Raw genomic sequence first — 13,631 nt, forward strand, 5'->3', positions numbered from 1 at the left:
TACTAGACTGATGCTCCATCCAGGCAAACAATGTGCATGAACCTGAGGAGAGCAGGGGGCTGCACTCACTATGACCACTTTTTATGCCTCCACGCCAGTGAAAGCTTCAGCTTCTCTGTACATATGCCTTATTTTTAATGTGATATTCTGTGACACCTTGAGGGAATTTCTTTCAAATATTCTCTGGGACTCAAGGATGAAAAGAAAACATTTTGGTGGTCAAGGTTACTGCCAGCTCACATAAATGTCAGATCTTTTAGTTTAAGAAAGTTCTTAAACTTCTGTACAAACATCCATTAGGACTAAAGGATGTTCTGCAAACATTCTGCTGGTGAATGGTCAAAAGACAAGGTCACTGTGACAGGCATACAATACATTTAATCAGTTCCTTCTTAGCCCATGCTCCAACCCTCCACCACATTTCATGAAAATTGGCCTGCTAGTTTTACACATAATCCTGCTACCAGACAGAAAAACAACTAAACAAACAAAAAAAACTAGCAGACGCCAGTGAAAACATAACCTCCTTGGCACAGGTAAAAAGATTGAGTGAGGCAGTGATGGTCCCCTGTGGCTGCTTTGGGAGAAGCAAAGAAAAAGATCGACGCAGAGAGCAGAGCTCCATGACAGCAGACAAGTAATCAGACACAGCAGCAGCAGCGTCTCTGATCTGCAGGAACACCTCCCAGGCTTCAGCTCACAGACATTTGTTACACCTGCTAAGCACTGTGGCTAAATTTAACAATGCTGAAGTGATGGTGTGAACATGACTGCATGTTGGGGCATGTGTGAAAGTGAAGGTGTGTTTCCTTTATGAGCGTGTTTAAAATGTGAAACAAGGTCATATACATGTTTGCTAATGTGTCAGTGTCCTGTATGCAGAGGGGTGTGAAGTTTTATTTGAACTTGTGCTTGTGCTCATGTCTGCCTCATTCACAAACAACATAACAGTTAGGGATAATCTTTTTAGAGAATGACGTGCTCCTCAACTTGGGCTCCTACTTTTAAATGTCAGGTCGTGTCAGCCTGAGCTTTCATACTGACGGACAAAGTGGAGCTGATCTGTAAAATGTAGTCTCAGATTACAAAGTTACATTCAATTCAAACTTTTGTTATTTTTAGTCTCAGGTAAAATAGCTGCTGTGATTGCAGCATACGGACAAATTCTCTCTGTTGAGAGCAGTAATTTGAAACGTCTGAATTGCTGGCAGCAGGCTGCTGTTTCATGCGGCCTTGGCCGTTATGCTCAGTCTCACAGCGGGCTGATTAGGCTTGAGGGATGAGGCAAAGAGCTGAACTCTGAGCACTGACATGGCTGCACCGACCAACTGTGCCAACTGGCTAATTAATTCCTGCTTTATTTGTGAACAGGAAACAATGGGCAGCGATGTGCAGGGCCTGCATAGGGCGGCACACAGGGGGCGGCTGTGACTAAGTGCTCAGTCTGCTGATGGCAGCCTCATTAATGCAGGGGTCTGGGCCAAGGAGCTGGAGCTCGACACCCGCCATCACCGAGGCCTAATGTCTGTCACTGAATGAATGTGGGGAAAAGCGACCTCGGACAAACGAAGGCTTATACACAAGTACTGCTGAGGAGGAACATCCCATGTTCGAAACAGATTATTAATGTCACAAATTTTGTTTCATATAGTGACAGGAAATCCAACTACACCATTAAAAATGATTTCATCCCACAATTTTCACAGGATTAACAAAACTAAAATTTGATCTGCTTGTCCATATTCAAGATACAAGCTGAGAAGGTTGAAGGCTTGCAAGTGGAAGGGAGCAGGTTACCATCAACTGTTAAAATCTATAAAATGTTATGTCATGGCAAAATAACCTGGTTGAAAGCAGGGTTGTAGGGAGCATGAACGAATGTTTAAGCCTACAAACGTCAAAAGGGAGGAGCCATGCTTCATGGGGATACGTGGGAGTTTAATGAGCAAACATGAAAGGGTGAGGGGGGCGTAATTAATACAAGTACGCACGAGTGATTACGACCATTATGTTCAAAGAGTTTCAACAGACGTAAGAAAAACTTAGTTTCTCATCGTGCAGCAATTACACAAGGCTTTTTTAACCTGATATTATTGATTGAGAAGCACACTGCAGAGAGCATGTAATTCTGTGTTGTGTTGTTTTCCCCACCTGCACTTGTGTAATGAGTTTTATACTTAAGTTGTTAGATTTAGGCAAATGACAAAGAAAGCAATGTCAATGTCTGGAAACTGACCAATCCATTAAATTGGAAAAGGGATTATACATTGTTAACAAAGCTTAAGCAGGCATTTTGAGAGAAAAAAGAAATCCAAAAGGAACTAAAGCTGTGACAAGCTGTTTTTAGTTTCCCCAAACAGCGGATAAAATCGACCTCTCGCTGTTTACATCTGTCTAAAAGTTCTGGCGGCTGTTGACTGTGTGTCCTAGTAAGCAAGTGTAGCTTATTAGCATTTCAACCTTAACCTCAAACCTGGATTAGTAAAAGAGCTTAAAGTATCAAGGGAGGGTTAATGAGGATATGAGTGAAATTTGCAGGCGGCTGCTGGTGGCTACAAGCACATCATCTCTCAGATCTCCAGCTAAGCACGTTCCCAGTGAGGGAAGAGGGGAGAGGGGCCAGTCTGGCCATGTGTTAATTACCCCACAGCTAGCTAGCAGGCTGGAACACAAGTGCACAGTCAGCAGGCACTAATTAGGGTTTCTTTAATTCAAACTACTGTTTTTATTGAACAAGGTTTAAGCAGCAGGGGGCGTAGGCTCATGCTGCTGTAAATTGCAAATTTTACACACAAGCAGGAAATTGAGTCTGAAGCTTTGGTGTCAAATAGACATGTGAAGTCGCTTTCCTACATGGAGCTACCTTCTTACATTTCCAGCCCAAAAGGGTATGTCATGAAGGTGTGACAGTAAGACCTCTGAATAATGAAAAATATCATAAGGGGTACAGGATGAAAAAAAGGTGGTTGCTTTTGATCTCATTGGGAAATGAGATGTGAGAATCAGCTGAGTGGCCCGGCTGTACTCACTGTTTGCTTGGAAGGTAAGAAGTGGGGGCCATTTCCTGGTGTTTTAGTCCTCCTGCCTGGAGGATGAGCAGTTTTCTTTGTGACCCATTGTCTTTTTTGTGTACCTGATATACTCCTGCGACAGCCCTTACATTTCACAGCCATCATCTTTTAACAGTCACTCCCTGATGATAAATAGAGCAGCTGCTCTGGCCTTGCCTCTGACAGCAACCTGCAAGCTTGTAACTTTTAAATGACGCCTTGACACACAGACTCCCCTGAAGGAGAGACGGCAGTGCATGGCACGCCTGGTGATCTGGAGCTCTTGGGCAAAATAGGGAGAGAAGAAAGTGTCAAAGACAAGTTTAGTGGTTCAGGACTCAGCATTAGCTGGAGGGGATGGTGTTCAAGAATAAGTGAATGCGAACACAAATTGGAGACATTTATGTAAACTCTACATCTGAGCCCCTTTTCTGTACCAACACATCAGTATAGTGAATAAAGATTTCAAGTGACAAGTAGTCTATGAGTTTCACCTAAAAGCAGTCAAGCACAAGTCTCACGGAGTTAAGCTGTCAAATGATCTTCCATGCGGGGTAAACGATGGGGCTCTGGAGAGATGAGGGGTCCTGAGGCATGCGTGGACAGCCTTGACGGCAGAGCTGAAGTCTAATGCCGCAGGCCACTAATTCCTCAACAACTGCACAAAAAAATGTGATATACATGGAGTGCAAGGGAGGTAACCTAAGACATCTTTTTGGTTCACACTTTGATAAAATGATTTGGTCTAAATGAGCTCTACGGCTTTTGATGTAACACTGTCTGTTAATGACACTATGAAGACGAGCAGATGAAAAGGAAATGCATTATGAGAGAATGATGAGCAGAGAAAAATAGATTGAAATTATACTTCTAGGACCGGCCGTGTGGCGTGAAGCACGCTCCATCACCAAAATGGATTACGGTGTTGGGCAGGAAAACAAATTGAACTCGTGCTCGGATGCGTCTCAGAGTGTCACATAAAGGAAGAGCAGAGACACAGTCTTGCTGATGGCTGCACCATGTCACTCGCCTGCTGGAGTGAGGCAACAGACGCTGGCACTTAGCAGACTCCCTCATGCTTGCTGATCTCCTGGGGGCTGGCTGATTACTGTGATTCTGAAATTACAGTCTTGATGAGCAGGAGCATTTTTCACAAAAAAAAAAAAAAAAAACTACAGCAGAAATGGGTCAGGCTGGGGCTGCGTTTCCATTCAAAAAAAAAAAAGGCACGGAAAAAAAAAGGGGACTCGGGTAAATAACACTGACCAACTGATTTTTTTCAGGTACATCTGAAGCGCTTGCTCTAGGTATTGTAGTTCCATTATGATTAGGGACAAAGAAAATGGAGTGCAAGCAAGCCTTACTAGGTGCAGGTATCATTGGAATGAAGCATAACAATCATTAAAAGATGTTTACTCTAATAGATAATCGCGTGTGTGTGTGTGTGTAGCTAGGTACTTACATTTCTGAAGTCCAGTGTTCATCTGCGTGTGGGGGAGAAGCTGGAGGGGGAGGTCACCTGGCCCTGGCAGACAGGCCAGCATTTCACACAGACACTAATGCAACATGGGACACACACTTCTCCTCACACTGTAGAGAGAGAGAGAAAGAGAGTGTGAGTGTCAGTCGCGGAACACGGTGATACAGCGGCTAGGTCCAGACTAATAGAATTCTGTAGCCGATCCCCAGAGGCATACAGCAGAGGAAGTCGTAGTTACCTTTCAATTAGAAACTGATTCACACCTGGAGCATCAGGTGAGGTGACATTTGATGCCAATAACAACTTCAATTAAACATCAAACAGCTCAAGTAAAATGGGCCGGAGGGGCTGGCAGCTTTAAATTGACTCAGTCCCTCCCCCTTCTCTTCGTGCTGCATGGCGGACCCTGCTACCTGCACTTTACCGCGTACACTTTACCACCTCTGCCAGAGCACAGCAGAGGAAATTAATGGCTCCTGTACACTTGCAAAGAGCACACTTGAGAGGCCTGGTGCTGACAAGTTAGTCTCTGATCGCAGAAACCCCAGCCTTTACGGGCTCAAAAAGGCCTTTACTTTGGAGACGTTAAACGATGAAGCCAGCTCAGGATCTGGTAAAAAAATGAATAAACGAGGCTCCAATACATGTCTGCCAATTTGTGCAATAACCCTGATGTAATGGAGGAGAGGAAGAAAATGTTAGCCATGCTCCACTTGGCTTACTGCTGTATTCAAAACACCACAGATGCTTGCTTAATCAGCACTGAAGAACAGACAGGGTGAGCAAATTAAGTCTACAGAGTCCGTGCCCTCCCCTTTTGCTGCGTGGCATCAGAAGAGTGCTGCGGGTGTGCACAGACAAACAGCTATGAGAGAGGCAATTACCCACAAAACAACCTTGGCATGCCTGTCTGCCGCAGGGTGATGGCTTAAAAGTGTCTTCCCCCCTGCGGGGAGAAGAGACAAGTGGAGAAAAGAGTGACAAAGTGAGACAGAAAGGTGGAAAGAGAGAAGAGACAGGTGGCGGGTTTGGGGGATGGGGTGGGAGGGTGGGGGGTGAACTTGCTTTAAAAAGCAAGAGCTCAAAAAGGTCAGGACGACAGCTCATTTAAATCCTCCCAGCAAGAGGAGGAAAAAAAAAACAAGCCTTAATGAAGCTGCCAGGTCTACACAGATACCTGAGAGCGTTGCACCTTGGAGCGCTGCCGGGGCAGGGCAGCAGGGGGGGAGGAAGGGAGAAAAGGGTAGAGACGGGGGAGATTGGTGGGTGGCGGAGCTGCAGTCTCGAGACAGACCTGAGGATTTAGTGGTGTGCAGTTGATGCTGCATCACCCTTTCCATTTGCCCAGCCTCCCACTCCCTCCCCCACTTCCCCTGCTTTCTGATTTACAGCCTGGACCACCATATGGCAGCAATCCTTGCTCTCGATTCAGTGTGGCACCATGCATTAACTTTAATTGGCCTGATAGGTTATTCTTTTCCCTCAGCCTTAGAAGGATTTTAGGTGCATAGAGCCTTGATGTCAGCAGGCAGGATTTCCAGCTCTCTTATTTATCAGGGTGCCAAGATTTCACAGGAAGATAACAGCAATCTCTTTGACAACAAGCAGGTTTGGGGTGGAAAAACCTAAATATCAAATCCAACAGTGTCTTTGCTAGAGGTTTCAAAACTAAAATGTTGGCAAGAGAGTGGATTGGTGTGTGTGTGTGTGTGTGTGTGTGTGTGTGTGTGTGTGTGAGAAGGCGGCAGCAATATAAACTGTCAGTTCATTTGTTATAAGAACACAGGCATCAGCACACTAAAGGCGAAAACAGCCAACAGGCCATCAGCCCACCCCCCCCTTCCTGCCTTCCCCACAGCGCCCCTGAATGTCAGAAAACTGTGCAGTGGGGAGCGCAACGGCAAAGGTCAGCCTATGGTAATGCCCCAGCTGACACTCGGCTTTAACGCACCGCACAGGAGCAGATGAAACCCAACAGACAGATTTCTGACGTCAACCAACTTGCTCATCAGCACCACTGCCACGGAGATGTCAAATATTCACTGGCTTGGAAGTATAACTAGTTGATGAAATACAATAGAACAGCATTTAATACTTCACAAGGACTACAATGACTGTGTCTATTTATGAAAGTTGTTGATTTATTTTAATGTAATGTTGGAGGCTGATGAACTCAACTGAGTTACACAGGTATTCCTATCCAGTCAGTCCTGACCTTGCACAAATTGGAAGGCTTGTCAAAGGGACACTAGTCCTAACTGCTCTCTGACCACTAGGCAGCGGGTTCAACCTGGTCTGGACTCTCCAGGCCATCATCCCTTCTCAGCAAATAGGTGGCTTAGTTGCTTTTGTGGTGTAAAGAGCCACGGCCCCTTCTGTGGCTGAGCCAGCTGGGCAGGCCCGTGCAGCAGGGATCGGCTTGGTGGAGTCGATCCAGGCATCTCACACTATCAGCCCCGTGCAGACAGACACCACAGGATTCTCGGAGTATTAGGGAGCCCCTGTGACTCGGCAAGTCTCCACCAGCTACTTATAGAACCATAATAAAAGTGTGAGAATAACTGCAGCTTTTATTATAAACAAATAAAGGCCAGTGAGAAAAAAGTAGGACTTCAGCAAGTGATGTGCATGGCTTGTGTCATGTGTCAAATTGTTCCCATAAAAGCTGACCTATATTTTCTTTTCATTCCTTAGTGGGGATGCAGAAAAAAGCCATTTGAAAGTTAAAAAAAAGTACAAGGAAGAGAGGGAATTGGATAGAACGAAGCCATTTATAAAATCAGATGAGTGAATTTATAAGCTTTTTTTTATCAAAATCCTCTCCAACTGTGATCTGTATTTTTAGAAATTTAGGAATTGCATCCAAATAATTGCACTTGAAAACATCTAGTGAAATATCCACCAGCAGTAACATATGAGAAGAAGTGAGCGTTGTGCACCAAAAATAAACTCATTAGAAGGAAACACAAAAAAAGGGTGAGAAAGTATGTTTTGTGTAAAATTTGTGGCTTTGTACACCAATTAAAAGCAAAAGCAATTAGGTAAACTGAGTCACCATGTTGTACAATGCTTGTGCTAACGGCTGCAGGAGAGGCCAGTGGTGGAGGGAGCAGGCTGCTGTTATTTTAATTGCATGTTTACCCCCAGGGTTATGGGTCTGAAATGGAGCTAAGAAAAAAATGTTGCTGTAGAAATTCTATGAAACATCTCTGTGTTGACTCTCCAAGGGACGGAGAGAATGAAATTACTTTTCTTTGCAAGATGACTCTGAATAGGATATAAAGAAAGAAAAGGAGCAGGAAGGACATCTGAGGAAGAACAGATCTTTACTCTTGAATGCTGGCGTATTATGTCCACAGAAAGGGTAAAAAGCCTTGACTTTTGACGAAGAAATGACACGCTGGTCTGGCCTTCATTAGCCCTACAGGGTTTACCAACAACAGAGGTAGAGGAGGATAACTACAGCCAGCAGGTGGCCATGGGCACGTGAGGCTGAAACAGCCTGGTTCAGGGCCTCACACAGATCCTGATGACTGCAGCACATCCTGAGGTGGCTGGGACAGTGTGTTTGTGGTTTCAGTCAGCAGAGACCCCCTCATCAGACCCTGCGGGTATTTCACTAAATAAGAAAGGGTGAGAGAATGGCAAATAGCTGTGATAGAGAGTGGAGGGTGCAAACGAATAGAAGACAACCAGCTAGTAAACAGAGATCAAGAGTCTGTAGAATAGGGGTTTTAAAGTTGCAAGATGCTGAGTGTCAGGGATAAAACTGTCAAACAAGGGAAATACTGCAGTTGTGTGGGAGAGGGGAAGACAGCAATTTAAATCTACTCTCCTTAAGGAGGGAGGAGTCTGAGAAACAACTGGGAAGCTTTATGAACTCCCAGTGAACTAACGAGTGAAAAAGTGAAAGTTTCCTGAAGTGAGGTGATGGATATGGAGCAGACAGAATAATATCTATAGAGATAGTAGAAGGAGGAGTCCATAGTTGGATCAGCTAAATATCCACGGCAGACACGGAAAGTTGTTTTCACAATGACAAAACGGGCTTAGAGAAGCTGTGCCATGAAAGGCTTTAAAAGTGCAAGGCCTCCTCTTATCAGGGCAATCTCATTCCTCCACTCTTGTCTTTACATCAGTGTCGTGGAGCCTGTGGCCCCACCTCTTGGATGATTTCCACAGCTCTTCACAATACAATGGACACAACGTCAGTGATGGTGGTGCGATAAGAGAACGAGAAGATATGGAGCAGTGTTTGTCCTGGGACTGCCTGACTCTCTCTGCCATAGCCATGTCATGGCCATTACCCATCCGCCTTGTCAGCAGTCTGAGGACAGCCAGCCAAGGTCCACTCTTCAACTTGGGGTCAATTTCCCCACCAGCCACTTGAGCCCACTTGGCTTCCCAAAGTGTCCTACAAATGTGGAAGGTAGAAGTGTGCTCAGTCATGTCGAGTCTGGCGAAGGTCAAGTCGGCCGATAGAAAGTGCTGGCAGTGCAGCTTGCATGGCGTCATGAATGCCAAAATGCCGGGGGCCCGTAGTCCTGCTGTTTGATAGACATGTTTACACCTGATAGAAAATGCAGTGTGGATGGAGAGGGATCCAAAGTGAGGGGTGCCAGGCTTGTTATTTATTTATCTGCTGCAAATCCACCCATAGTGCAGCCTACTCTCTCACACTTGTGAAGTTCTGAAGCACTTGAGGGAGAAAGTAAAAGATCTGACATGCAGGAAAAGAGAGACAGACCTGTCTTCTCTATATGGATTGATTAACACATGATTCAAATAAGGCTTTTGAAAATAAACCTACCAAGAGACAGTGGCAGGGCAAGTCCCTACTTTGCACTTCAATTAACATCAGAGTTTAACCTTAAGGTTTGACTGGGAAGCAACTGACATATTGGTGTCCTCCATATGGCAGATGATGACAGCAAAACACTGAAAAGCCCAGGAATTCACGAAGAGATGCTTTATCTTCAGCCTTCTGGTAACTATCAGATCACATAACTCGGAGACAAAGCACATACATATGGGAGCGTCTCTCTGCTGCTTTCATCTCCTCAGAGGTGTAGCCAAATCAGTGTTATCTTCACATATCCCTATGACAGACAACACTGTGCTGAGTCACATGTTGTCGTGTCGTGAAGCAGAGATGTTTGGTTCAGGATGTCTCTGAAAAATACAACTAACGAGAAAATCTAAACAGCGTAAGGCTTAAGTGAAGTGATATAACTTCAGACTTCTCCACTTGGACTTGATAGTTGCCGTCAGGCAGGAGAAAACAGCTGAAAAAAAAAGATGCATCTGTGTTGAACTGATCTACTGCAATGGGTTTCAATGTCCAAAAACAATATGTACTCAACATTACTTATGGACTGGTTTCCCTTCTCCGTGGAGATAATGTGTTTCCATTTGCAGCCCATCAACATTTATAACAAACAAGTCCTAACTCTTATAGTAGTAAACAACAACTCAAAAATGTAACCGTAGCTACAAAGGAGATTATGGATTTAGTCTTTTGCATAAAATTCCACTGAAATGGGCCCAGTTGCCCATCAGAGCCTTAAAAGCAGACATCTCTCTGTGACTGTGAGTAAGCCAGTCCTTCTTCTCCCTGGTTAGTAGAAAATATCTCAATGCAGCAGAATTGTTCCAGGTGGCAGGAAAAGGGTAAATGAAGATGGAGTGGTTTGATTTCATTTGTTAGCAGGTGCATCCATTTTGTGTTCTTCCCCACACCCACCTTGCCTCTCTCAGTCAAAGTGCTTATCAGAAATTGGACACCCCAGTGACAAATTGAGCCAGCGATTAAAGGGAGAAAGAGGAAAGCTTTGTTAAGTGCTGCTGATTGGATCCCGGGCCACGCTAACTCATCAGAGACATGCAATGTACTCTTGGTACATAACCAAGAGCAGAGATGACACCACCTCCACCACCACCTTTTCTCCTATTTTACACTTTCTCCAGCTGTTCCTGGAGCTTACATTTCTGCTTCGAGTGCTTCGTAAACACAACAGAATCAATGCAGCTGTTCCTGCATTACATCCATGTAAACTACACAAGCAACTGTACATACACACCAGTGATTTCCCCCTGCAGGAATAATGACCTCCTCCAGCATTTCCACTTCCTACCTATTGACATGTTTGCTGTATTTAACAGGGAAAAATGTTAAGTCTCTGTGTGTTTGTCCCACCCAGACCCATATTATTGACCCAGCATTAACCAGCCCTGGCCTGTTTGTGAATGCAGCTGGGCTGATTTAAGAGGAGGGGCAGAGGGGGTCAGAGCAGCTCTGCGAGGCAGAACTGTATGCAAGCGCTGACTCTCACAAATCATCCTAAAAGGGCTTAACACACAAAAACAGCTTCCAGTGTTACACAGTTGGGCTGTGAGAGATTTATCCTCTGTGCTATTATACTAACTGGCCTCTGTTCCATAAGCTGTACATATACAAATACACACATATAAAAAAAACCCTGAGTTAGACTTAAGTCTGCCTAGGGTCAGTCACATAATTCAGCATTTTACTACTCTGCATTAAACATCATCTTACTCAATGCTGACACATGCTATTGCTATTGTGAGAACTCAGGACAACACAATAATATATGAGTGTGAACCACAGCTCATTCTCTATTGATTACACCATTCCAATTTTTAATATTTTTCAACTTCTATGCAGGGATGTGGTCGGCACAGTGGTGCAGTGGTTAGCACTGTTGCCTCCCAGCAAGAAGGTTCCGGGATCTTCCTGTGTGGAATCTGCATGTTCTCCCTTTCCCTGTGTGGGTTCTCTCTGGTACTCCAGCTTCCTCCCACAGTCCAAAGACATCAAGAGGGGACGAGGCTGATTGATACTCTAAATTGACCGTAGGTGTGACTCTGAGTGTCAATGGTTGTCTGTCTCTATGTGTTGGTCCTGGGATGGACTGGCGACCTGTCCAGGGTGAACCCCGCCTCTCATCCGAATGCTGCTGGGATAGGCTCCAGCCTCCCCACCACCCTTAACAGGATAAGCGGTAGAAAATGGATGGATGCAGGGATGTGCCCATCTGATATTTGGTACTGGCTTTATACTTACCCAAATCACTGAATTAGCTAACAAAAATTTATATGAACGTAACCTGATCAGCCCACACATATGTTCAGGTATCCATTAATCAAGATGCGGTAAAGGGAGAAGATTCAGAGGTAAGAGGGATGAGCAGCATGTGTCAAATGTGGCATGAGATGTATTGAGTATAGTGGAGTATTAGTTTCACAATCATGTATATTTTTATAGCTGACCGTTGAAGCAAAGTGCAGCAGTACAAATGTATTCGTAACTGCTTCGCTGTGGGGCTGAACGATTTTGAGAAAAAAATCTAATCGCGATTATTTTGAGCAATATTGCAATTGCGATTAATTTGTGATATATATATTTTATTTTATTTATTTATTTTTCCCATATACGCATTGTATAGGTGTCGGTGGTGGTTGTATAAATGCTGACGCCATGCTTGCTGCTGTCGCAACGCTGGGTTAACGTAAAGTGTTATCTTGTTATTGAACAGACACCTCGGATTGGCCAGAATAGAGAGCGCAGCACTTGTGATTGGTGAGCACGACTGTTGCTCAAGTAGGACGGCAATTGCTGCAGTGTCGTAAACACTGGATCAGACTCGCTTCGATTGAATATTAAGATTGAAAAAATAAAAATTAAAATCGCGGCCGTAGCGATTTCGGTTTCAAAACGATTAATCGTTCAGCCCTACTTAGCTGTCTTAGAAAGTAAATCCAATTGACAGACACTCAGGGCTTTGCTTTCGGACATGGAAGGTGCAATAAGATCATCCTGGTTTCTCTGGTAGACCTGTTTAATGCAGAGCAGTGACAAAGCTTTCGTTTAAATTGCATGAAAAACATCGGTTCACTTACTAAGAATGCATGACATGCAGGTCAGGTGGATTTTCACTCAGAACTGAAACGCCATCCTGGTGAAAATATGATGCTACACTGACAAACATAGCCACACTAAAACAAATCCCTACATGCCAATTCCAACCTCTGCTGCGAATGTGTTTGATAGATGCTGAGCTGCCTCCTTCCTGTGTCTATGGAAGGTTGGTAAGGTCAGCCGCCTCCATTGCAGCTCTGACATTCAGTCTGGCCTCCAGCGAGTCCAAAAGAGTCCCCTCGCATTAACAAACCAGCAGAGGAAGAAAAGAGATCTTTCTCCACCGGATACGGTTGTGTGTGAGATGTGTTTCTTTTGCCCCTGGCGACACATAAGACATTTGTGGTCTCTTCTTCATCTCCAGGGTATATGTGAGAGAGCCTTGCTGTCCTTGGCTCTTTCCCCAGCAGACACTGGCTCTAGGCGCTTGGGCAGCCAGCCGGTGACTCTGTGGAGAGCCAGGCAAACACAGGCCCAGCATGGCAAACATCTCACCTCTGTGTCTGCATGGGAACATCTGGCCTTCCCATGCTCGGAGGGCTCTCGTCTGTCTGTCTGACAGTGAGCCTACACACTGTTACTGGTTGTGTACTGGTGTTGTCATGGCACCAGATTTTTTTACACCCACACAAGCACTGGTCTCACATATAAAATCCAGAACTACAATACCAAAGCAAAAAAAAGAAAAAGAAAAAAAGGAATTGCACAATAAGCCTAACAACATTTAATGATTTACACTTCTGCTTATGGTTCTTCTTTAGGACAGCGGCTCTGATGAAATGAATAATGTAAAATTGATCAAGTCTATGAGCTCAACATTCCTCCACTGTCCTTCCATGAGACTGAATGTGAGGTCTCACTTTCAAACATCAGTACCTCTCTGGTACCTGGGGAGTGCAGAAAGCTTAAACGCATGGTCATACTTGTGCTCTTGGTAACTAATTGTTCAATTTTACTTCGGATGACTGTATGTCCGTAAGATGCAGATGATCATTTAGCTTGTGTGATTGGCCAGTACAGAGTTACGTCCTGGGGGAAAACTAACAAAAATGAATATTCTCAAGCCATATATGTGAAATGAAATGAAAGAGACGCAATGAAGATCAGCTGTGTGTGTGTGTGTGTGTGTGTGTGTGTGTGTGTGTGTGTGTGTGTGTGTGTG

General features: G+C 44.6%; 1 protein-coding gene across 3 annotated transcripts in view; it reads right to left on the bottom strand.

Annotated features, from left to right (window-relative positions):
- The window catches only part of fam222ba (family with sequence similarity 222 member Ba), a 30,088-nt gene that overhangs the window by 4,073 nt on the left and 12,384 nt on the right, over positions 1–13,631 (bottom strand). For all 3 annotated transcript variants that reach the window (XM_086226594.1, XM_086226593.1, XM_086226595.1), the window contains exon 2: positions 4,513–4,640. In XM_086226594.1, coding sequence (XP_086082720.1) covers positions 4,513–4,594 — 82 coding nt within the window. In that variant the 5' untranslated portion in view covers positions 4,595–4,640. The remainder of the gene's footprint in view (positions 1–4,512; positions 4,641–13,631) is intronic.

This window comes from Aulostomus chinensis, chromosome 15, assembly GCF_037954235.1.
Source record: "Aulostomus chinensis isolate RoL2024-O1b breed Wild chromosome 15, RoL_Achi_v1.0, whole genome shotgun sequence".
Taxonomy (NCBI): Eukaryota; Metazoa; Chordata; class Actinopteri; order Syngnathiformes; family Aulostomidae; genus Aulostomus; species Aulostomus chinensis.